The 25878-nt window shown below is 42.7% G+C and overlaps 1 protein-coding gene and 1 long non-coding RNA gene across 2 annotated transcripts in view; one reads left to right on the top strand and one right to left on the bottom strand.

Annotated features, from left to right (window-relative positions):
* LOC148130654 (uncharacterized) overlaps positions 1 to 25878 on the top strand; it is a 34798-nt gene that overhangs the window by 3477 nt on the left and 5443 nt on the right. Inside the window, exon 2 of the long non-coding RNA XR_015749155.1 lies at positions 22880 to 22960. This is a non-coding gene — a long non-coding RNA (uncharacterized LOC148130654). The remainder of the gene's footprint in view (positions 1 to 22879; positions 22961 to 25878) is intronic.
* Positions 21495 to 25878, bottom strand: part of FGF5 (fibroblast growth factor 5) — a 36180-nt gene continuing 31796 nt past the window's right edge. Inside the window, exon 3 of the mRNA XM_026676514.2 lies at positions 21495 to 23914. Coding sequence (XP_026532299.1) covers positions 23579 to 23914 — 336 coding nt within the window. The 3' untranslated portion in view covers positions 21495 to 23578. The remainder of the gene's footprint in view (positions 23915 to 25878) is intronic.

Here is a 25878-nt window from a genome sequence, read left to right as displayed (position 1 = left end):
TCCTATACAGGGCAACCAAAGAAGACCCAGCCAATCAGCTAGGACTCAGGAAGCAGAGAATAGATGGGGGCGCGGCCAGTCAAAGGTGGTATTTGCTGGTTCTCTTCAACTACTCAAAATTTCCACTGCCGGTTCTCCAGAACTGGTCAGAACCTGCTGAATACCACCTCCCGGTGCCAACTCAAGAAGGCGAGCACCTAATTTCCTAACAACATCCCTCTGAGGTAGGTTAGATTGAAAAAGAGTGACTGGTCCAAATCTCCCCCTTCCCCCACCCCATGGCTTTGTTTATATTTAATTGTATTTCTTGGCAACTGGCATATACATACAATGACTACAATATCCCAGATTGTTTGCAACAAGCAAAGTCAAGTGGGGAGGAATCAGATTTGCTTAATGACCATGTGGTTCAGTTAACAACTGCAGGGATTTGCTTAGAACTGTGACAAAAAAAAGCTTATAAAATTGATTGAGACTTACTTAGCAACTGCTTCATTTAGTAGCATAAATTCTGGTCGGGTGTAAGTTGAGAACTAACTGTATGAACTGAATCTGCCACGGTAGAAACCTATATTTGCTGAAACCGCACTGAGACTTTTGGCTGTTTATTTACCAAAGTTATTTTTAACTCTCATCTCAAATCATAATGATTCCTAACGCAGGGCACAATTAAAATTGATTGTTGATTACTTGCAGTCAAGTGTAATTGAACCTTCTTGTAATTTTCCACTAAGCAATTTCAATCCGGTTCATCTGTTTGATAGCTGTTGTGTTACAGCATTTATTGAAGTACGTAATGTTAATTTATCAAGAGAAAATGCACTCGCCATAAAAAATCATAATACCATTTTCTGAGGTAGAAAATGTAAGCAGTAATCAGACAGACACGTCGAGGTGAGTGTTGCTGGGATTCATTAAATATTATATATTTGCAGTGTAGAAAGTCAGCACTAACCCCCGAAGAATGAAATATTTGGGGACATATTAAAAAGGCAGAATATTATATTTCCCTAAATGAGAAATGGAGAAACATGTTTTTAGAGGCAGGAAGCAGCTCCAGTCTCCCTGCCCGCAAGCAGAAACTGAGGAGGCAGCTGTTAGAAATGCAGCTTTAGTAATCCATTCAAGATAGAATGTTTGAAAACTCCCTGCAGCAAAGTCTGAACGAAGGCAGAATGGTAGGATTAGCCCCTCACCCAAGATCCAATACAGGAAGAAGCCATTAAGCCACAATAGAAACTGCCCAACATCCTTTCAGAACACAAGCCCCTTCATTGCACCATCCTAGAGCAGGGGTCCCCAACCACCGGTCCCCGGACCGGTACCGTTCCGCGGAACAAGTCCTACCAGGCCGCTGGCTTGCTGGGCGCCGCCATCTTTTTTTGATGAAAAAGTGCTTCCGGTGAGCTTTTCCGGGTAGAAAGCTCACCGGAAGCACGTTTTCATCAAAAAAAGATGGCAGCGCCAGCGCTTCCGGTGAGCTTTTCCGGGTAGAAAGCTCACCGGAAGCACGTTTTCATCAAAAAAAGATGGCGGCGCCCAGCTGATGCCGGTACCGGGCCGCGGCGCCCAGCTGATGCTGGTACCGGGCCGCGGCGTAAAAAAGGTTGGGGATCACTGTCCTAGAGCACTCCAAATTTTACCTGCAAGCTCAGATAAAAAATAAACCAGGGGCAAACCAGGTTAGCTCAGACAAGCACTTAAGATTTGCATTTTCTCTTGCCTATAGAGCCAGCTACGACCCCTACATGACCCCATAAGAATCTGACAACAGCCAATAGAATATTAAAGGACATGTTCTTGCATAGGAACAGGAAGCTCAAATACAAAGCCCAAAGAAGGTATAAAAACCCACCCACTTTCACCTCCATTTTTGTTAGCTGTGCAGAACTACAAACCACAAACCCATGTGGTTCTGCTTCATCAATAAACCATCTTTCCATCAGCCTCTATGTCTCTCTCCCATCTTGGAACTGAACCAGATGGATATTTCTTCCCACAGCAGGATCACAGTGTGAGCTGGGAACATCCTTTTGAGTTTTTAATCAAGATTTGCAAACCTAAAGATAGCAACACAACCTAAGTCTGCCAAAAACAGAGTTTCTCAACTTTGTCAAATTTAAAACGTGTGGACTTCAACTGTTAGAATTCCCCCAGGGCCTGGCTGGGGAATTCTGGGAGTTGAAGTCCATGTATCTTAAAGTTGCCAAGATTGGGGGAGGGGCAAACTCTGGGTTAAGAGATCTAATTTATTCCTTGCTTAATTTAAATCACATTGCAGTGAGATTCAAGGGTGCCAATTCAGACCAAATAGAATCACTTGAAAACAAATCACCATGTTTTGCTGCTGTCTAACCTGCTGTTTTCAAAAGACAGGCAGCCATGTCTAGTGGTTAGAGTGATTTTTCTCAACCCAGGCATCTTAAAGATGCACAGAGTTCAAATCACAGAAACTCCCAGCTAAGCATGCTGGCTGGGGAATTCTGGGAGTTGAAGTCTACACTTCTTAAAGTTGCCACGGCTGAGAAACACTCAGGGTCAGGCCAAAAGGGCCAAATCCTATTGTGCTCATGTCCCACCAAACCTGGACATTTCATGGATTGAGTTGTCACACTGCAGGAAAAAAAAATGCACCATAGTTTGGGTGTGGTATACAACATCGTGTGACGCTAGTGCCTGTGCCTTGATGCCTTAATGCATAGTGCCTGTGTTATCATATTGTGAAAACTCAGATATTGGTGATTTATATGGTTGAGTGAGGAAGCTGTGGTTTGGAAGTGCAGCTTATGAGGGGTTTATCTGGCTGACTTTGAGCCGTAACTAGCTGCTACCTCTCTCCTTATTTATTTATTTATTATTTAATCATGAGGTTTATATTGCCACCTATTCACACATGGCGACTCAAGGAGGCTTACAAGAATATAAAAACATCATATAAAAACAATCAAACTAATAATAAAAGAGAAAATCCTATAATAAATTAATAAAATAATACAATATAATTTTTTAAAAAAAACCCACCCAACACATCATGAGCCATTTAATGGGCTCCATCCCACTCCGGGTTCCCCAGGCCCTCTGGCAGAACTACATCTTCAGGGCCTTTCAAAAGAGTGTCAGACTGGGGGCCGTTCTAATCTCTGGGGGAATGATGTTCCAGAGAGAGGGAGCCACCACGAAGAAGGCCCTTCTTCTGGGTCCCACCAGGTGTATCTCCCTCGGGGATGGGACCCACAACATTCCCTGCCTCCCCGCCTCTGGTGGGTCGGGTAGATGTGACTGGCAAGAGACGGTCCCTCAGGTAACCTGGTCCCAAGCCATGAATTAACTGACTAAATAAAATGGGGAGATATTTATGTTCTCTTTTTCCTGATGGTAAGGTATAGCTGTGAGAGTTGGACCATAAGGAAAGCTGAGTGCCAAAGAATTAATGTTTTTTTAATTGTGGAGTTGGGGAACACTCTTTGAGAGTCCCTTGGACTGCAAGAACAAATCAGTCAACCCTAAAGGAAGTTGTTGTGGCCCGCGAGCAGCTAGTGGAGCTGGCAGCAGAGTTGGACAGTGAGGAACATGGGCCAGTCCTGGGGAGGAACATGGGCCAGTCCTGGAGGCTGAGGAAGGCTCGGACGAGGGCTCTGCGCCAGAGGCAGAAATGGGGCCAGGACAGTCTGGCAGTTATCGTCTGCCTTCGGAGTCGGACAGCAGTGAGGTTGGGGAGCAGCTGGAGCCGGTTCCTACCCTGTGCATGTGCAGAGCTGCCAAAAGAAAAGAACAATTATGAACTAAGGGTTGATATGGGAGTAAGGCCACAGGTGGACAGTGAATGGCCTCTCCCATAAGGATTAAAAGAGGAGCAAAAGGGGAGGGGACTTTTGCAGGAAACTGTTTGTTTGTTCGTTCGTTCCATCATTGTGAAGATCTGTGCATCCTAGAAACTCTGTGCTAAGCCCTTCCTTGTCAGCACCGAGTTCGGAAATATTTACTAAGCAGCTTTCCAAGGTAGATAAGGTTTGAGATCCAAATTATACCCCCTGAAAGATTGTTTGCCAGGACATTGGCTGAATGTGAATGCAAGTAATTCACATTTGTTTAATAGAAGCGTGTTTGGTTGGGACAAAGAGTCTGCTTAGTGCTTTTAGGGGAAGCCTAGGACAGAACGGTTGGCTAGGAAGGTCTCAAATGACAAGCATATGACCCCACAACGCTGCAACAATCATAATTACATGCAGGTTACCAAGCAACTGAATTTGGCTCACGTGACCATGTGGGGATGCCGCAATGGTTGTAAGTGTGGCCAGTTGTTAAGTCACATTTTTTTTTCAGTGTCAGTGCAACACTGAACAATTGCTTAAAGGGATGGTTGTAAGTCAAACGCTACCTATAATAGAAATTTGCAATAGGGCTAATTTTGTTGCGCAGAGACAAAGCTCTTTGGGGACTTTAACCGAACGTGTCCAACACTCAGATATAATTGCTAAACAACCTACTTTTCGAGTCCCCAGAAGCTCCGCTGAGCATTTCCCATTTGCTTTCCCACGAGACCCTCAAATGGCATAATTGCCAGGCAGCTCCATCCCGGCTGATTGGCAGAAAGAAATGGTCTTTTCTGGCTCTCGGTGAATCTGGAAAGCCCAGTGAGAATCACCTGATGTGGCTTCACCGCTTCTAACTTGCTCTTCCTTACTGATTAGCGGGCACAGTGACCCCAATGTCTTCCTGTCGTTGTTTTAAAACAAAAGAACCTGGTAGCTAAACACTTCTAATTAGTCCTTGCCCCAAGCATGCCACCTTCAAAGAAAAGGGAGAGAAATTGCAAATCCTTCTTTTGAAGGGATAGGTTGAGTGTTTACATCCCTGCCCGTTGCAGAAAGAAATAGGTCACACACATGTGCACACAAAACAGGGCGAGAAAAAGAAAGGGTGGGGGGAAAGAACCAATAAAGGACACAGGAGCCTAGGCAGAATGCAGGTGGAACTGTGAAATGACAGCCATATTGCTAGAAATGACGGTCTCCTAGCTGCTTTAACTCCTCTGGGGCTTCCTTTTGAGGCCACCTGTTTAGGTAAGCCTGGAGTGCCCTATTAGCCATATACACACTTTGAAAATCTCAATATTTTTTCCCCCTGCGGCTGTGATCTCACAAGGAATCAGACAATTGCTGTATATATATTTTTGCTTCTGAGATTTCCAAAATATTCAATGACGACAGAACTAAGAACGGGACGCGAGTATTTTTCAAATTTCAGCAGAAGGGCTTGCCATCAGAGGTTGTGGGTGCTCCATCACTGGAGGTTTTTAAGAAGAGATTGGACAGCCATTTGCCAGAAACGATATAACGTCTTCTGTTTGAGCAGGGCGGGGGCTGGACTAGAAGACCTCTGGTGTCCCTTCCAGTTCAGTTATTCTGTTCTTAAAACATTTACAAAGGCAAACAGGCTCGAATAAAGTCCAGGTAAAACCAGCATCAGGGAAAACCAGGGTCACAAGGAATTTAAAAAAACAAAACACTGAGAGGATTTAGCCTCTTGTAGGCCCTCAGTTTTGCTGCATGGGATAGAATACAGGTAGGCCTCAACTTATAACCTGTCACCCAGCAACTGTTCCAAGCTACGACCAATCCCCCAAAAGGGATTTACAGCCTGTATCTGAAGTTCTGTGAGTCCCCCTGCCCACACAATCACAGGTCCACATTTCAGGGCACTTGGTAACATGGGTGTGGGGGCGCACACATGTGCAGGACGCATGTGCAGGGCACACACACACACATTGCATTTTGAGGATACACGCACATGCCTAAGCTTTGGGCAATTTGGTGCTGAAAAGGTTCGCCATCACTGGCGTAGGGTCTGCTTGGGCAGAGGATTGGACTAGATGACCTACAAGATCCCTTCCAACTCTGTTAATCTATATCTAAAAGTGCCATTGCTATGTATGCTAACTGCTCCTTTGAGTGACCTGACACCTAACATCAAAAACGTCATTAAAAAAGCACAACAAAGAATGTTCTTTCTGCGCCACCTCAGAAAGCTCAAACTGCCCAAGGAGCTGCTGATCCAGTTCTACAGAGGAATCATTGAGTCTGTCATCTGCACCTCTATAACTGTCTGGTTTGGTTCTGCAACCCAACAGGACAGACACAGACTCCAGAGGATAACTAGGACTGCAGAAAAAACAGTGGCTACCAACCTGCGTTCCATCAAGGACCTGTATACTGCACGAGACAAAAAGAGGGCTGTGAAATATTTACAGACCCCTCACATCCCAGACATCAACTGTTTCAACTCCTTCCCTCAAACGACACTATAGAGCACTGTACACCAGAACAATTAGACAGAAAGATAGTTTTTTCCTACCATTACTATTAATCTTCTCATCACTCCTTATCACCCATCCCCTCCCACTTGTGACTTTATGACTGTAACTTTGTCACTTGTATCCTTATGATTTATATTGACTGTTTCCTAGTATGATTTGATTGCTTATTGTATTGTATTGTATTGTATTGACTATTATTAAGTGTTGTACCTGATTATTCTTGACGAATGTATCTTTTCTTTTATGTACACTGAGAGCATTTGCACCAAGACAAATTCCTTGTGTGTCCAATCACATTTGGCCAATAAAGAATTCTATTCTATTTTAATCCCAAGTCACAAAAGACAAGGGCAGAGAGAAGACACGATTTGCATTTGTGGGGTGTAAGTCCAAACAGAGGGTTTTCATTTGAGTGGCTGACCCTGTCATTTGCCACCGCTGAGTCAGAAGTGAATCATTCCAAACACTGAATTCCTTTTTGTTTCCAGTTGTGTGAAGCAGCAATAATGAGGACACATTAGGGGAGACGTTCCAAAACAGACACCTCGGAGGGAGCACAATTTTTTCCGAGAAGCATGATTGCACAATTTTTTTTTTTTTGCAGTGCATGAACTGTGATCGAAAGCCAGAGCTGAGAGAACAAAACCTTTCCGCTGTTATCACATTTATCCTCAAAGTCAGACAGATTGCCAGCCCTGCATTATTTAAGGAACACACAGAACTGAGATAAAGTGACAAGGAAATTCAGAAAATGAAAACCTGGCATGAAAGAGGGTCAGTAAAGACATGTGCTCTTTGCTCAGTTTAAATTAATGTCTCTCTCACATCAAGGGAAAGGCTTTCTTTGTGGTTTTACAGGTGCTCCCCGACTTACAACCGCAATCGAACCCAACATTTATGTTGCTAAGTGAGACATATGTGAAGTGAGCTTTGTCTCGTTTTACCGCCTTTCTTGCTACAGTTGTTAAGGGAATTGCTGCAGTTGTTAAGTGAGTAACACGGTTGTTAAGTGAATCTGGCTTTGGTGTTGCTTGTCAGATGGTCGCAAAAGGGGATCACATGCAGTGGTGGGATTCAACCGGTGTAACAACTGGTTCGGTGAGTGCGCGCGCACGGTGCGTTTGAAAACAGCTGTAAAACTTCTCTTACCTTCAGCCCCGGTGACTAAAACAGCTGAGGCGCGGTAATCTGTTCTGCCACCCCATCAGCTGAGCTTCAAACAAAGGAAATATAGGACAGACTAGCACAGTGGCAGAACTATCGGTTCACCTGAACCGGTTCATACCAGCAGAATCATCCCATCCCTGATCACATGGTGCTGTTACATTGCAACAGTCATAAATATGATGTGATTAATTTGATAGCTGCAGTGTGTCAGAGTATATTCATGAACTGGAATAGAGCATGGTAACAAGGCCAGCCAATGAATAGGATAGCAACTAAGTCAGCCAATGAGGACTGTTTGGAAACTGAATTTAGAAGCAGCCTAAGCATGGCTCTATATGAAGCTCTGCAGCTCTGAAGCTGTTTTAAGCTGAGTCTGTCTATTGAAAATGAAACTGCTTCTCTCCTCTGCTGTGTGTCGTGCGTGCCTGCTGAACTAAAGTGAAACTGATGTCTGTTTCTAAGCTCCTGAGTTGCTGTTCTGCTCTGAACCTGTAACATGTCTGCTTCTGTTTGAGTTTGTTCCATGTTGGAGAAATCTACAACTGGTACTGTAAAATTTACTTTATATGTTTATAAAGAAGTTAAATGATAAGTCACCTATGTTTACTTTTCTGGCACTGAATTTATGCTGCAATACTCTGAACACAGTGATTCACTTAACAACAGTGGCAAGAAAGGTCCTAAGGTGGGGCAAACCTTACTTAACAAATGTCTCACTTAACAACAGAAATTTTGGGCGCTATTGTGGTCGTAAATGGAGGACTACCCATAATAGAAATCAGAACCAAATACCTTTTGTTTCTCTTGTTAATTTGAAGAGGTGTGGTGTATCCTCAAAAACTTGCACACCTGCTTAACATTTTAATTCTGTAAAATTGTATTTTTTTTAAGCTTTTTTTTAAGCTTTACCCACAAAACACCAGCCGTAAAACTCTTTCAGTCATTCAATCAATCAATGGGATATGAAAAGAAATGTGTTTTAATATTATTTCAATTCCATTGAATGTTATGGATCAATTCTAAATTTCAGTGGGATATATGGACTTGCATACGACGATGTATTTCATCCAGGAGATTCGTTGCAGAAAATTTTAGGGCCGGTAAGGTCTTGAGAACTATGTTCTGAGAATATAAAGGATGGCTCCTGGGCACGAGATGGTTGCACTTCAGAAAGAGTGGTGAAAATATGTTTGATCAAAGCAATGTGAGCTATAGCAGTGTGCTTAAAAATGAATTCCTTAGAAAATGGAAATGGAAACCCTGCAGTAAAGCTCGCAAATAAAACTTTGCGCACTGTAGAAGGAAATGAAAGCTCTTTTTTGGTCATTGGATCTATTAAATCACTCAGTGAAAAATCAGAAAGCACATTGGCTCATAAAATTCATGGCTTTCGTTGCCTATACACAATTCGGGAAATAAAAGATGTGCTTGAATTCTCAACACAAAAGACACACACACAAGCTATCATGGAAAAATGAGTAGGACAACTCTTATAACTGGGAAATAGTAACTGCAGGATGCAATTTTTTAACAGATTAACGGAGTTGGAAGGGACCTTGCAGGCCATATAGTCCACCCCCCCTGCCCAAGCAGGAGATTCTACACCATTTCTGACAGATGGCAGTCCAATCTCTTCTTGAAAGCCTCCAGTGATGAAGCTCCCACAACTTCCGAGGGCAACTTCTTTTCCATTGGTTGATTGTTCTCACTGCCAGAAAATGTCTCCTTATTTCCAGGTTGAATCTCTCCTTGTTCAGTTTCCATCCATTATTCCTTGTCTGGCCTTGGGATGCTTTGGAGAATAGCTTGACCCCTTCCTCCCTGAGGCAGCCCCTCAAATATTAGAAGACCGCTATCCTGTCTCTCCTGGTCCTTCTCTTCACTAGACTAGCCAGGCCCAGTTCCTGCAACTGTTCATTGAATGTTTTAGCCTCCAGTTCTCTAATCATCCTGGTTGTTCGTCTCTGCACTCTTTCTAGTGTCTCAACATCTTTTTTAGAGTGTGATGACCAAAACTGGATGCAGTACTCTAGGTATGGTCTTACTAAGGCTTTATAGAGTGATATCAGTATCTCCCTTGATCTTGATTGTATCCCTCTGTTTATGCAGTTTAGGATTGCATTGGCTTTTTTGGCTGCATTGGCTTAAATTGTCCACTAAGACTCCAAGATCCCTCTCATGGTTCCTGCTATTAAGCAGGGGTGGGATTCTACCGGTTCGCACCTATTCGCTAGAACCGGTTGTTAACATTCTAAGCAGTTTGGAGAACCAGTTGTTAGAAGAAATCACTGGCCTAATCCTGTAAGGAAGGCAGGAAGGAAACATTCTGGTGTTGCTTACAGAAACTGCCTCTCCATTAACTCTTATTACATTCTTGGCAGGACTAGATTTCCTGTCTCTGGAACTTCTCTGGAGTTTTTTCCCCCCTCCTTTGCTGGTACTTTGCTTGTGTGGAGTGACCATTCAAAGTTACAATGACACTGAAAAAAGAGACTTATGACCGGTTTTCACACTTATGACTGTTGCAGCATCTCCACAGTCATGAGAGGCCAGGCGAGGAGATGCATGCCTCGATGTGAGTGATGTTGAGTTGGCCACGCCCATCCAGTCACATGACCACCAAGCCATGCCCACCAACTAAGCCACGCCCACAGAACCAATTGTTAAAAAATTTGAATCCCACCTCTGCTATTAAGCTTGGTTTCACCCAGTCTATAGGTGTATTTGTTCAATTTGTTCAACAGGAAAAGATACAATGGAAAGAGGAACCGTGACACAGAGTCTATAGCTGCTCCTAATGAATGACAGAACATCTGGGTTAAAATTGGAAAATTAAAAAAAGCAATATCTGTTGTTACCCAGGATAAGGCACGAAGTAGAAGAGAGTAAGGGCTTTAACTATTCCAACAGATGGTAGAATACAAATCTCCCAGGCTTGATCCTTCTAGGAAATTCTTGGCTTGGCTTGTTGACACATTTCTCCTTCGGAAGGTTGAAGGAAGGTACCTTAAGGACATAATTGACAAATAAAAATAAAAATAGACCTAAGTTACAGGAAAGCAAATTCCAACTGAGCATTAGTGGAAACTCTCCAACAGGAAGAAAAGTTTGACAGGGTGACCTACTATCAAGACAATGATGCGATTCCATTCCCTGGATGTGTTGTTAATAGAAGTCACAGGCTGAAGGACTTTAGCGTCCAGTTTTGGTCATCACGATATAAAAAAAGATGTTGAGACTCTAGAAAGAGTGCAGAAAAGAGTAACTAAAATGATTAGGGGCCTGGAGGGTAAAACATATGAAGAACGGTTGTGGGAATTGGGTATGTCCAGTTTAATGAAAAGAAGGAATAGTGGTGACACGATAGCAGTTTTCCAATACCTTGTGGCCTGTCGGCTGCCTGCAGAGCTAGCAGTAGAGTCAGATGAGGAGGAGGTTGAGGGCCGACTTCAGAGCCTTTGGAAGGCTCTGATAAGGAAACAGCATCAGAGGCAGAGGCAGAGTTGGAGCCTTCCATTCTCCCCCAGGTGGAGACGCAGCTGCCTTCAGATGCCTGAGCTGAGTGAGGGGAGGAACAGATGGGGCCCATCCCAAATGCATAGATGTGTAGAGAGGAGAGGAGAGGAGAGCAAAGGAAAGCAATAAGCCGGCTCTCAGGGAAAAACAGACGTGGATGCTAGCCAGCCCTTCCCTCCCTGGCTGGAAAATAAATAGGAGGGGTTTGGGAGTGGTCAGTTGTCACGGACAATGGCTCGCTTTCAGGATACAAGCAAGCAATTCGGATTACTAGGCCAGAACCAGGTCTAATTACGTTTGGAGGTTTTGTTTATCCATGTGAATAAAACATTGTTCCTACCCTGTTTGAAAAGGGGCTTGTTGCTGAGGCTGGGTCAGAGCATATCTATGGGGCTGCTACAAAGAAGAAGGGGGTCAACCTGTTTTGCTCTTAAGGCAGGACAAAAATGGATGGAAACTAATCAAGGAGAGAAGCAATGGTGGGATTCAAAAATTTTTACTACCAGTTTTGTAGGCGTGGCTTGGTGGGCATGGCAGGGGAAGGATACTGTAAAATCTCCATTCCCACCTCACTCCAGGGTGAAGGATACTGCAAAATCCCCATTCCCTACCCACCCCATTAACCTGCTTTCCAGCTCCGTTCTCCTGTGCAGGGCAACCAAAGAAAACCCAGCCAATCAGCTGGGGCTCAGAAGGCAGAGAACAGATGGGGGAGGGGCCAGTCAGAGGTGGGATTTGCTGGTTCTCTGAACTACTCAGAATTTCCGCTACCGGTTCTCCAGAACTGGTCAGAACCGGCTGAATGCCACCTCTGGAGAGAAGCAATCTAGAACAAAGGAGACATTTCCTGCTAGTTGGAACAACTAACCAGTGGAACGTCTTACCTTCGGAAGTTGTGGGTGCTCCGATATTGAAGGCTTTTAAGGAGAGATTGGGCAAGCATTTGTCTGAAATGGTATAGGGTTTCCTGCCTGAGCTGGACTAGAAGACCTCCAGGGTCCCTTCCAACTCTTGTTATCCTGATTCAATTTCAAGTCCTGCTTGAGGCTGCCCTCCATGCGTGAAATAGCCCTTTCCAATTCTGTGGTGTTGATAAGAAGCTTTCATCCCAGCTGAATCCATAAGAAAGAACTCAATCTCCTTTGGGTCTTCACGGTTCTCTGCCTCGGCTGAATCTTAACACAGCAGAAAATTTACTTACTTATTTATATATTTACCGCCAGCGTTTTTCTGCTTCCCTAGTTTGGCAACTTTAGGCAGCTTAACATACACAGTCAAAAAACTATAAAACACCCCATCATTAAATGACACAATTGTTGCCGGTGCCTACAACAGTCCTTGACTTACAACCATTCTTTCAAAGTTACCCCAGCACTGAAGAAAAGCGTCTTACTATCGATAATCACACAACAACCGCAGCATTCCCCAAGGTCACGTGATCAAAATTCAGGTGCTTGGCAACTGGCATGTATCTAGTATGGTTGCAACATCTCGGGGTCATGTGATTACCATTCACAACCTTCCCAACCGGTTTCCAACTAGCAAACACAATAGGAGAAGCTGGATTTGCTTAACAACCACGTATTTCACCTGACTGGGTGATTCACTTAGCAAGCATAGCAAAAAAAAAAAAAAAAAAGGCAGTAAAATCAGGCACGACTTCCTCAGGGGTGGGATTCAGCCGGTACGGACCGGTTCGGGTGAACTGGTAATTCTGGTGATCAGTTGGCCCCACTCACCCACCCCTGTGCTAGTCTTTGCTACATTTCCTTTGTTTGAAGCCCAGCTGATAAGTGCGGCAGAGCGGATTGCCTGCCTCGGCTGTTTTACTCAACGAGACTGCAGTAGAAGATAAGTTTAGAGCTCTACTGAGATACTTAAGCGTGGTTTTAAAGGGGAAAGTAATTGAACTAAAGATGATTTTTGGAAAGAATTTTAATGTTTATGAATCACGGTTGGGTAAAGTGTGAAAAAAAATTAAAATTATGTACAGTAGTTTCCAAAGGCTGGATTATTATTATTATTATTATTATTATTATTATTATTATTATTATTATTATTATTATTATTATTATTGTTATTGTTGTTGTTGCTGTTATTATTTCTAAAGGGTTTTTTCCCCTTTTCCTCTCTTCTCCTTTTTACATGGCTGCATACATCTATCTTTGGTACAATGACAAATAGTGGTAACTTAATATTAATAATATTAAGTTTCTTGTTAATAAAACTTTCTAGTTATTTCTTAAGATGGCATCATGAACATAATGGTATGCAATTATTAATTAATCAGTTTATAATAATTGTAACCTGTTAGTTTAATGACTGATACTTTATCCATTACTCTATCTATCTATCTATCTATCTATCTATCTATCTATCTATCTATCTATCTATCTATCTATCTATCGGCACTTTTTTTCTTTCTTTTAGGGAACTGTTTATCCTGTTGCTTTAATTTTTTTAATAAACAAATTATAACAAAAGGAGGGGGGAACTTCCAACCATACCATCTTTCCGAATTGGCACAGTATGCTTTTTTATTACATTATGTCATTTCCAATAATTCTTAATGGTTGATGAGCTTGGGAAAATCTCTTTTCATTCCTTTCTGAACTGAGAAATATTGAATAGCAATGTTGACCCTGGCTTGTGTTCCCAAGAAACATTGCGCTTTAGTAGGTCAGTTAGAGACCTAAACAGATGCCTTCACACAATGGGTTAGGTTTCTTCTGTAGAGGTTTCGCAGACAAATCCGGTCTGTCTGATTAACAATTCAATATTTTATATAAACCCAGAAAAAGGGTTAAGTTAGTCACCACATTAAATGCATGATGAGAATAAAACCTCTTGGAAATCAGGCAGTATCAGAAAAATATTGGGAGAGTCATAACTACTCGGAGTAGAAAAAAATGGAAGATGAAAATACTTCCTCCAAATAATGTTTGGTTGGGGACTGTTGCTTCTTAGACAAGCTAATATGTGAATTAATCACCATGCATGTAATAGAAATATATAGAAAAACAAATATCCAGAGGAAAACAGGTGGTTTCCTGCTACTTATTGTTGTCTCTTTATTGTGATCAAAAGCCCATATAAAATAAAGCTCAACTGTAATGGAGAGAGAGAGAGACACAGACAGATGGAGGGAGGGGGAGGGAGAGAGAGAGAGAGAAAAGGAAGAGGGGGAAGAGGAGGGGGAGGAGGAGGAGGAGAAGAAGGAGAAGGAGAAGGAGAAGGAGAAGGAGAAGAAGGAGGAGGAGGAGAAGAAGAAGGAGAAGAAGGAGAAGGAGAAGAAGAAGAAGAAGAAGAAGAAGAAGAAGAAGAAGAAGAAGAAGAGGAGGAGGAGGAGGAGGAGGAGGAGGAGGAGGAGGAGGAGGAGGAGGAGGAGGAGGAGGAGGAGGAGGAGGAGGAGGAGGAGGAGGAGGAGGAGGAGGAGGAGGGAGAAGGAGAACAAGAGGAGGAGGAGGAGGAGGAGGAGGAGGAGGAGGAGGAGGAGGAGGAGGAGGAGGAGGAGGAGGAGGAGGAGAAGAAGAAGAAGAAGAAGAAGAAGAAGAAGAAGAAGAAGAAGAAGAAGAAGAAGAAGAAGAAGAAGAAGAAGAAGAAGAAGAAGAAGAAGAAGAAGAAGAAGAAGAAGAAGAAGAAGAAGAAGAAGAAGATTGTAATATTAACTGGGCTTATCAGTTGGTTGGCTGCACATTCTGCATATGACAGAGCAGAACTTAGCTAAATTTAGGGTAACTGAGTCATGCTACTTGCAACTTGCCAATTATTAAGCAGGAAAAAGGAGGAACAAAAACAAGGTTTTAATACACAAAACCCAGCAGGTGTATTTTATTTTTATGGCACAAAGCTTAATATTATTGTCTGAAACTTGTATGAAGCATTCTTTCAAAAACCTATTCAGGACCAGCTGATGATGGGTTCCAAATTTCTGATCTTAGCCTTTAAGAAAACATCAATGGAAGCCGATGATGTTTCCGCTTAAAGTTAAAAACGATAAAGTGTGATCATGGAGTGGAAGAAAGGGTTTCAAATCTGTGTTTCTCTCATTGGTTGCAACTCTTAAACTCCAGTAAGCCCTATTTTTGTGGAGGGCGACAGATAAGAAAGCAATGATAGAAACCAGCACTCTAATACATTTTCCCTGTGTTGGAAGTTAAAACCCACCGCTCTCTTGGGAAAGTGAAATACTTTAGGAAATATTAAAAAGGCAGAATATTTCCCCTAAAAGAGAAGTAGAAACTCAGAGAGGCAGAAACCTACCCCCACACCACACATTGGTTAATGGGCCATTAAGGCCTGGGCCAGTCTATTCTACATAACAAAGATCTATCTCCTTCAGGCAGAGCCATTTCATTGCCCTTCATTGCACTACCCACCAAATTTCAACCAAACTTAGCACACAGACAACCTACAAAGCTAACTTATGACCTCTGACAGCAACTAATTAGGATACTCTTCCTGTGCCCCAGGAAGTTCAAAGCCAGAGAGGGTATAAAACCCAGGAACTTTCAGCATCTCTTCCCTTTTTCTTCACCCAAGAGCTCCAAGGCATGTGATCCTGTCCACCATTAAACCATCTTTCCAAACAGCCTCCATGTTTCCAGTGTCTTTCTCACCACTTGGAACTGAACCCAGGTGGACATTTCTTCCAACACCTAGAACAAAATCCCCGTAAACCTGCAATTAAGCAAAAAAATTCCAACCAAAAACACAGTTCTTGTCAAGCATTTGATTTCATGTACAATATAGACATAATCATGTGTTTCTGTGCGTGAAGGCATCTGCTAAGTCTTCATCCCCTCTACCAAACTGTTTCTTTCCTGGTGCAGAAGGAAGGAACACCTAGTGTCCCACTTTCCATCTTCATCCTGTTCCTGCTTTGTACAGGACTTAGGACCACAAGGGAGCCCCAAATTCCTGTCGTTGAGTGAAACATTTGTTAAGTGAGTTTAGCCCCATTTTAGAACCTTTCTTGCCACAGTTGTTAAGTGAATCACTGCAGTTTACAGACTTACAGATGAACAGAGTTGGAAGGGACCTTGTAGGTCATCTAGTCCAACCCCCTCCTCCTGCCCAAGCAGACCCTACACCATTTTTGACAGATGGCAGTCCAGTTTGATAAATGACTAACCCGGGTGTTAAGTGAATCTGGCTGCCCCATTGACTTTGCTTGTGTGAAGGTCTCAAAAAGTGACCACATAACCCTGGGACGCTGCAATGGTCACAAATATGAATCAGTTGCCAAGCATCTGAATTATGACCATGTAACCACAGGGATTCCGCAATGGTTGTAAGTGTGAAAAACAGCCATAAGTCAATTTTTTCAGTGCCATTGTCACTTTGAATGGTCACAAAATGAACTATTGTAAGTTGAGAACTACCTGTGCATATCTAGATCTCCCATTAAAGGAGCGGCCATTCGTCAATTTTAACTATTTTACATACAGGTAGAAACAATTTGCAAACAAGCCTTTCCCATCCCAACCAAGAGAGAGAAAATTAAACTTTTGTGGCAAATGGTGTCATGATTTGATTTAACCACTAAGTGGCACTGGACTGAGCTTCATTGACATAGGGCTGTTTTGGTTATTCGGTGGTTGATGAGTGACAAAGCTTCATTTAATATTCTGTTTCTTATTTCCAATCTTTATTTTCATATTTAGGGATGCTGAATTTTCCTTTGCAACATGTGAAACAACATGCAAATCTCCCTTCTGGTTAACCACTAAGGTCTCACCACCGGAACTGCCAAATTTCAGCCAGAGGAGACAAAAAGAAGACAAAATCTCCTTAAATGCCAGGATTTCTTTTATTTTTTTTAACAAGAGGATCCCTTACATACATTTCATATGTAAAAAATGATTAAACTTTCGAGCCTATATGGATATCAATTGAAATTTCAGAAGCAAAGGATTAAAATGGTGTTTAATTGGCCAGAGAGGCAGAGTTTTAAAGAGGCATCTTCCCATATTTTGGGGAGTGGCTGGATGAGATCCAGGTAGTTCTTGACTTACAACCATTTCTTTAGTCACCATTCAGAGTTAAAACGGCCACTGAAAAAAAGTTACATATGACCAATTTTCACACTTATGACTGTCGCAGCATCCCTGTGGCCCAGTGGTGGGATTCAAATTTTTTTTACTACTGGTTCTGTGGGTGTGGCTTGGTGGGCGTGGCTTGATGGGTGTAGCAGGGGAAGGATATACTGCAAAATCCCCATTCCCTCCCCAACCCACTAACCTGCTTTCCAGCTCCGTTCTCCTATGCAGGGCAACCAAAGAAGAGCCAGCCGATCAGCTGGGACTTGGGAAGCAGAGAAGAGATGGGGGCGGGGCCAGTCAGAGGTGGTATTTGCGGGTTCTCCAAACTACTCAAAATTTTTGCTACAGGTTCTCCAAAACTGGTCAGAACCTGCTGAATACCACCTCTGCCCCATGGCCACTTATTTACATTTGGATGCTTGACCACTGACTCACATTTATGACATGTCCTGAGGTCACGTGATCCCATTTTGTGACCTTCTGACAAGCAAAGTCAAAGGAGAAAGCAGATTCACCCCACAACTGTGTTACTAATTTAAGCACCACAGTCATTCACTTAACAACCGTGGCAAGAATGGCCGTAACGTGAGGCAAAACTCACTGAACAACGGTCTCACATAGCAAACCTAAATTTTGGGCTCCGTTGAAGTCGTAAGTCGAGGATTACCTGTACCAGATTTTTTATTTAGTTATAAATAAATAGTTTTTCTGGCTGTCAGTTGTTGTTGCTGTTTTATCCTTTCTTTTTGTGTAGATCATATGCTTTCTCAGCTATGAGCTTGTCAAGAAAGTCACTTACTTTTTATGGAGCATTTATCCCTGATTTAGAAATGGCAGCCCACTCCACATTGTGGTAAAATAGCACCAAAATGTTGTGGTAAAATAGCACCCTTTGGTAAATAGCACATTGTGGTAAAGTTGCACCCTTTTTCCTCACACTTCTCCACTTGACTGGTCAATTGGCTCGGATGCCATAACCAACCCACAGGAGTTACCGAATGGAGTTGAATTGAATTGAGATATTGGTACATTTTTTAAAAAATCCTCCCTCTTGTTTTTCTGTTGTTGTTTTTTTCTTTCTTTTTAATGCGGAGGGGTCTCAGACAGCCAAGGAAGAACAACGGGGAATGTATTCTCCTGTGGGGAAGATAAAGTTTGGCTTGCTGAGTCCAACGGGACTTATTCATGGGCCGCGTGATGACATTCGATCCAGTTTACAGAAATGGAAGTTGCGCCTCTGATTAAGCTGCTTTTTCTCTAGAGAGCTGGAAGAGTAGAAATTCCACAGGGTCATGGGTGAGGTATTTTAGACACTGTCATTGCAGCCTCAGAGTAAAATTTGTCCTTCCAGCTGTCCAAGGAACAGCAGGGGGATCATTTGGAAATGAGGACATTTGGAAGGGAAGAAAAAAACATGTTTCCTCTGACTTGAACTTTAGAATCGCTTTAGAATAGCAGAGTTGGAAGGGACCTTGGAGGTCTTCTTGTCCAACCCCCCCTGCTCAGGTAGTAAATCTTCTACCATTTTAGACAAATAGTTGTCCAAGCTCTTCTTAAAAACTTCCAGTTTTGGAGGATTCACAACTTCTGGAGGCAAGTTGTTCCACTGGTTAATTAATTGTTTTGTCAGGAAATTTCTCCTTAGTTCTAGGTTGCTTCTCTCTTTGATTAGTTTCCATTTGTTGCTTCTTGTCCTGCCCACAGGGGCTTTGGAGAATAGCTGGACTCCCTCATCTTTGTGGCAGCCCCTGAGCTATTGGAAGACTGCTATCATGTCACCCCTAGTCCTTCTTTTCATTAAATTAGACACACCCAATTCCAGCAACCATTCTTTGTTTTATCCTCCAGTCCCCTAATCCTCTTTATTGCTCTTCTCTGCACTTTTTCTAGAGTCTCAGCATCTTTTCAAATTGTGGCTGACCAAAACTGGATGCAGTATTCCAAGTGTGGCTTTACGAAGATATTATAAAGTGGTATTAACACTTCATCTGATCTTGATTCTATCTCTCTCTTTATGCAGCCTAGAACTGTGTTGTTGGCTCTTCTTTCTCCCTCTGCAGAGGAGGAGGAAAGCACCTGCAGAAATCTTAAAACACACTCAAAGAGAGAGGAAGGGGTGAGATCAGCCGTGGTGGCACTCAATTCAAAGGTAGACCCAGGTTGTCCTCGAATTATGATGAAAATGGATGAATTATGATTGAAAATTTCTGTGGCTCAACAAGAAAGTTGTTCAACAGGTTTTGCCCCATTTTACAAACGTTCAGTTTGGTATTTTCTTGCAGATATTTCATTACCCAAACTAGGAAGCATTATCACCAATGGTAGTGTGCTACCGGTTCGGACTGGTTCACCCGATCCGGTAGTAAAAAAAAAAATCCTCCAACAATCGCTGAGAGGAGAAAGAAGAGAAAAGCACAGACAAAGCCCTGCACTTTTCTGTTCTTTCTGCTCCGGGCTGATTGGTACTGCAGGCCTCAGCTGGTGTGGGAAAAGCTGCACACATACATTAGGCGCATGCGTGCACGATCACCAAACCGGTAGTGGAACAGATAGGATCATCACTGCTGATCATCACTCACCCTCACTCTGATGTTGTTACCTAGTTTGGGTCATGAAACGTCTGCAAGCAAACAACCAAGCTCAGAGCCCACCTCATTTCAACCCTGAGCTACAAATATTCTCCTTTATTGGCAAGGGATTTATTCTTCAAGAAATATTAAATGGAGGCAGGAAGGTTCATGAGTGCTATCGTCTGGATTCTTCCTATTACGAGAATTCTAAGTTCAAAAGTACCAGCTATGAATTGCAATGAGTGTCTTGACTTTTTCTCTGTTTGGAAAAAGGAAGAGGATTCTCTTGGGCTGGATCATCCATTTTCGGAGGATTGCTGGAAAAATCTCGACCCAATATGGGGCTCAGAAGATCCCGCACCTCTTTCTTGAAATGACAAAAATAAGGAGGTCTTCTGTTAAGATATTCTAACTAATTAGGTCAGCGATAGAAGCTTGAGTTGAGGCATCAAGAGAAGATGAAGAATTTTGAAAATATGTCATGGTGCCACACTCATAAAATGGCCGCTGTTGCACCATGGCCAGCCAAATGGTAGGCATTGCTCTCCAATAGCAATAGCAATAACACTTAGACTTATATACCACTTCAGAATGCTTTACAGCCCTCTCTAAGTGGTTTATGGAGTCAACATATTGACCCCAACAAACTGGGTCCTCATTTTAGGATGGAAGGCTGAGTCAACCTTGAGCCAGTCAGGATCAAACTGCCAAATTGCAGGCATCTGGCAGTCAGTAGAAGTGGCCTACAGCACTGCACTCTAAGCACTGTGCCACTGTGGCTCATATAGCAATAGCACATAGACATATATACCACTTCACAGTGTTTTACAACCCTCTCTAAACGGTTTTACAGAGTCAGCCTATTGCCCAGCAGTGATATGTTAACAGTTCGGACCGGTTCAGCTGAACTGGTAGTAAAAAAAAACCTACTGGTACAGCCAAACCGTTTCCTCTAATAATCAGCTGAGAGGATAAAAGAAGTGACAAGCACCTGGATGGGTGGCTCCTTTTCGTTTCTTCATCCTCTCCACTGATTGGTGCGTTGGGGTGCGTGCACTTGCACGCAATCACCCACCCAACCGGTAGTGACCATGTAGGAACCCACTACTGCTATTTCCCCCAACAATCCAGGACCTCATTTTACCCACCATGGAAGGATGGAAGGCTGAGTCAACTTTGAGCCTGGTGGGATTTGAACTGCCAAATTGCAGGCAGCCGGCAGTCAGCAGAAGTAGCCTTTCAGTTAAGGGAATCATGCAGTTATTAAGCGAATCTGGCTTCCCCCACTGGTGTGGCTTGTTGGAAGTTGGCTGGGAAGGTCACCGATTGTGTTCACATAACCCCGGGCCACTGCCATTGTCGTAAATAAATAAGCAACCGAATCTCGATCACGTGGTTGTGAGGAGGCTGCAACTTACGGTTGTAAATGTGAGCAGCGATTCTACATGTTTCAATGCCGTTGTAACTTCCATTGCTAAATGAATGGTGGTAAGTTGAGAACTACCTGTTATAATTCTCACCATTCCCCTCCTGCCCCCGCCCCCCCAGTTAATGTAGCTTAATGGAAGTGATGGTTTTAACACTGCAGAGGGTTAGTTACAGTAACTTTCAGTTAAATGTCTATGGAGATTCTCAGTCATACAAGTCATAGTTGTCCTAAAGGTGCTTTTTTTCAAGAGGCAACTGGACTTTCTGGTTTTTCTTTGAAGACTTTTCGCTTCTCATCCAAGGAGCTTCTTCAGCTCTGAGAACTGAAGAAGCTCCTTGAATGAGAAACAAAATGTATTCAAAGAAAAAAACCAGAAAGTCCAGTTGCCTCTTGAAAATAAAAGCACCTTTGGGTTAACTTTCAGTAAAATTATATATTGAAAAAAACACTGTGGAAGGTATCAAACTGAAGAAATTATGGATGCATAACTTCATTAAGTTACTAGACCTTGTAAAAATAATCTCTCCTTTTGACTCAAACTCACCTCCTGACCGTCTATGGCAGAGGTCCCCAAACTTGGCAATTTTAAGACTTGTGGACTTCAACTCCCAGAATTCTCTGGCCAGCTGGCTGGAGAATTCTGGGAGTTGAAGTCCACAAGTCTTAAAGTTGCCAAGTTTGGAGACCCCTAGTTTACGGAGATTCTAAGTCCTCCAGGTCATGGTTGTTCCAAAGGTGCTTTTTCAAATGGCAACTGGATTCATCCAAGACGTTTTTTCCACAGAGGACTGCAAGGAATATAAACCCTTCCGTTCTCCATCATTCAGTCGGAACTGAAGAAGCTTCTTGAATGAGGAGCAAAACATCTTCAAGGAAGAACAAAGTCCAGTTGGTTTTTGAAAAAGCACCTTTGGCTCAACTCCTGACAATTTCATGGAGGTGATCATGGGGTTGTCTTGGCAGCATTAGAAAAATCTTTGACACAAGGTGTACTTCTATCTTCTGAGTTTAGCCTACAGCCCTCGAATACCCAGCAGTGTCCAGTACAATACTCATCAACTCTGGCCCTCTTTAACTACTTGAATGTCAGCCATGGATGACAAATGTTGCATCGTAGGTGGATACTAAAAGGATGAACTCCCCTAAAGTTTATCAGATGTTTAGACTGGGGAAAACAACACAAATGCCCACCAAATAGGCCTGAAATGTTGCTTTCTGTTGAAATTGGATGAATTCCCAAATAAAACCACCCCTAACATACTAAATAGATCATGGCAGCTCATTGAGAAACATGGTATGACCTTAAGGACTGGTGTCCTCAAAGAAGATGGCATCAATGTATAAATTGCAGGTAAGGGTAGTCCTCAACTTAGGACAACTGAGCCCAAAATTTAAGTGAGACATTTGTTAAATGAATTTTGCCCTATTTTATGACCTTTCTCGCCACAGTTGTTAAGTGAATCACTGCAGTTGCTAAGTTAGTCACATGGCTGTTAAGTGGATCTGTTGCTTCCCAATTGACTTTGCTTTATCAGAAGGTCGCAAAAGGTGATCGCGTGACTCTGGGGACATGGCAACTGTCATAAATATGAGTCAGTTGCCAAGCGGCTGAATTTTGATCAGGTGACCATTTGGGGATGCTGCAACAGTTGTTAAGTGTGAAAAACAGTCATAAGTCACTTTTTTTTTCCAGTGCCAGTTTGTCTGAAGGAAGCTGGAGCTGCCAGCCACTAAACAAATGGTTGTAAGTCGAGGATTACCTGTATCGTCCTTGTAATTTCACCTCAGACCATTCCATCCTGATCAATTTATTACATTTTTCTTTCTTTCTCACCAGATTCCAACAGTTCTGAATTCTGAAAACATTTAGATCACCAGGTGAATGCGTTCAGCAAATCCACCGATAATCGTATTTGAGGTATTTTCAAACGTGTTCTTAAAAGTGCAGGAAAAAAAAAGAGAGAGAGTGATGGGACAGACAAACACACACATGCAAAGAATGTGACATGAGCCATCATCTTCACCTCTTCCCCCCAGAATTTACAACACACACACACACACACACACACACACACACAAGAAGTACAGAAATAAAGCAATTAAAAACCCAGGTAGAAGTAATAAAAATAGAGAGAGAATTAGACTTGACGTATGAGGTAATCTTTCACATCTCGGGAAAGTGTTGGTTTCTTTTTTTCTTACACACAGCAGTTCAGCCATTTCAAGCCCGCCGAAGACAATCCGTGGTCAATGACAGGCAAGCAGAGACATGGGATGGAAAATTAAGGCTTCCTTCTGAATTTATATGAATTCCTTTGGTGCTTTCCTCCTTAGCCTAGCTGAAGGACCCCATGTCATTTTTAACCCTCTCCCCCAAAGTGGTTCGACTTGTAGGTTAGGCCTCAAATGAGCTCCATGGATGGAGTTGAAGGTATCTCAGATCACGGTCTGCCTTTCTGCCCCCATGGCACTGCTAGTAAAGGCAGTTCCTGAGTAACGATGATTATCTCTTCACTTGAGAATTCACAAGGAATTGCTATCCAAAGCGAAACTTGAGTCTGTACTTGACCGGTTTCTTCTGAGGAACTTTGGGCTTGGCTGGAAGGGCCACCGGTGGTCGTTTCTTCTCGGGGACAGCCACTGTGAAAGAAAGTTCGGGGGGTTCCGTTTGTTGGAACCGTGGAAGGAAATGAGTGGAGACATGCTGGGGTTTTACTCGTGGGCTGCACCCACGTTTGGCTTTGCCTCTCTTGTTCAAAGCCACGTACCACTCCCTTCCCGTTTTCACAGTCCTGTGAACTGCTGAGGAGTAGGTGTTGTAGCTGTTTTCTTCAAACCGCTCCCTGAACTTACAGTCATCGGTAAATTTGGCCTGAAAAAGGAAAAAAAAAAAAAGCAGGAATCAACAAAAAGGAGATTAATTTGCATTAGCATTAAATCTCATTACAGATCCCTCCTACTCAGAGGTGGTATTCAGCAGGTTCTGATCAGTTCTGGAGAACCGGTAGCAGAAATTTTGAGTAGTTTGGAAAACCGGCAAATCCCACCTCTGACTGGCCCCGCCCACCTCTATTCTCTGCCTCCCGAGTCCCATCTGATTGGCTGGCTCTTCATTCGTTGTCCTGCACAGGAGAATGGAGCTGGAAAGCAGGTTAGTGGGGTGGGGAGGGAAAGGGATTTTGCAATAACCTTCCCCCTGGAGTGGGGAGGGAATGGGGAGTTTGCAGTATCCTTCCCCTGCCACGCCCACAGAACTGGTAGTAAAAAAAAAATTTGAATCCCACCATTGCTCCTACTTTCTTTCATCTAATATTTAGTGGCTGTTCCAGAGCATCAGAACTCAAACAACCAAACCTGGTATCTTCCTTTCTTCTTTTTGGCTTTATGAAACTAACAAATAAAGGTATACTACAGGTAGTCCTCGTCTCACAACTGTTCATTTATTGATTGCCTGAAGTTACAACAGCACTGAAAAAAAGTGACTTAAGTCCATTTTGTACACTGATGACTTTTGAAGCATCCCACGGTCATGCGAACAAAATACGGTTGTTTGGCAACTGACTCATATTTATAATTTTAAATAATTTTAATGTGTACGTAAGTACAGTGGTGTCGACTGTCCAGTTGGTGAATCGAGAAAAAGAAACTCCTGGGACATTTTACCAAGAGTAAAAACCATTACTTAATAAACAACCAGCTCTGGGCTTCCCGCACAAAACGCGGGAATTTCATCCCCTTCTTTCCCTATGGGCCACCCCCAATTCATTATGTCCACCAATCATTTCTGTTCTGTTATGGGAACCAGACAACCATGCTGGGACATCTTCTCAGGGTATCCTTGCAGGGAGAGCAATGTCTCATGGGAACCGGTGATGCTTGGATGCCATTCTCCCCCACCCTTGCATTCCTTTCCATGCCTCTCCCCTTTCTTTGTTAAGCTAAGAGCAAAGTGGAATATAGATGAAAGTGCGAGGCAGTGTTGACAAGTGGATTGTGGTACTGAGTTAATGAAAGAACTAAGTGCGATGACATCATCATTAATCAAATCACGGATAAGAATGAAAAATGCTATTTCTGCAGGCACACCATAAGTTATGAGACATGGGATATGCTTGATGATTGGTTTTCAAGTATCTTATTGTGGGTAGGTGTCCATCTTCTACCTATCAATGACATCTTGGCTTGACTACCATATTGTGCTTTGCATGGGGCCATCCTTAAAGATGGTCAGATCTGTGCAGTAAAGAGGTTTAGTACTGTTCATAACACATATATACTGTGTTTCCCTGAAAATAAGACCCAACTGGGAAATAAGCCTAGCATGGTTTTTCAAATTGCTCATAATATAAGCCCTACTCCAAAAATAACCCCAGTTAATATCATCAGCCGGATGGATGCATTTATTACCACATTTCCCCCAAAATAAAACCTGACTGAAAATAAGCCCTAATGAGGCTTTTGGAGCAAAAATTAATATAAGACCCGGTCCTATTTTCAGGGAAACATGGTAGTATATCAGATCACGTTATTTGCAAATCCAAATTTAAAGGTACTATCGATCTAAAAAGTTTTAAGAGGTATTTGAAAACACATTCAACGAATTAATCTATAGCTTGCATCCAAATATTTATTGGTAAGTAAGTTCCAGTTATGTGTTAGCCTTGTGAGGTAGTTCAAATAAGGAGTAAAACCAGGAGTAGTAAGTCTGTCTTCATTGTAAGTCTATATTAACAGAATCTTGCAAGGTTCTAGTATTTCGCTCCTCCTTTCCACCTTGAAATGCTTCCCATACTCCTTCCTCTCCCTCTATGAACTATTTTACATGGTTGTCCAGTC

This window comes from Notechis scutatus, chromosome 4 (genome assembly GCF_049901735.1).
Source record: "Notechis scutatus isolate UNSWTSFEM ecotype Mainland chromosome 4, rNotScu1.2, whole genome shotgun sequence".
Classification (NCBI taxonomy): Eukaryota; Metazoa; Chordata; class Lepidosauria; order Squamata; family Elapidae; genus Notechis; species Notechis scutatus.
This window is presented reverse-complemented; position numbering and strand designations above follow the sequence as displayed.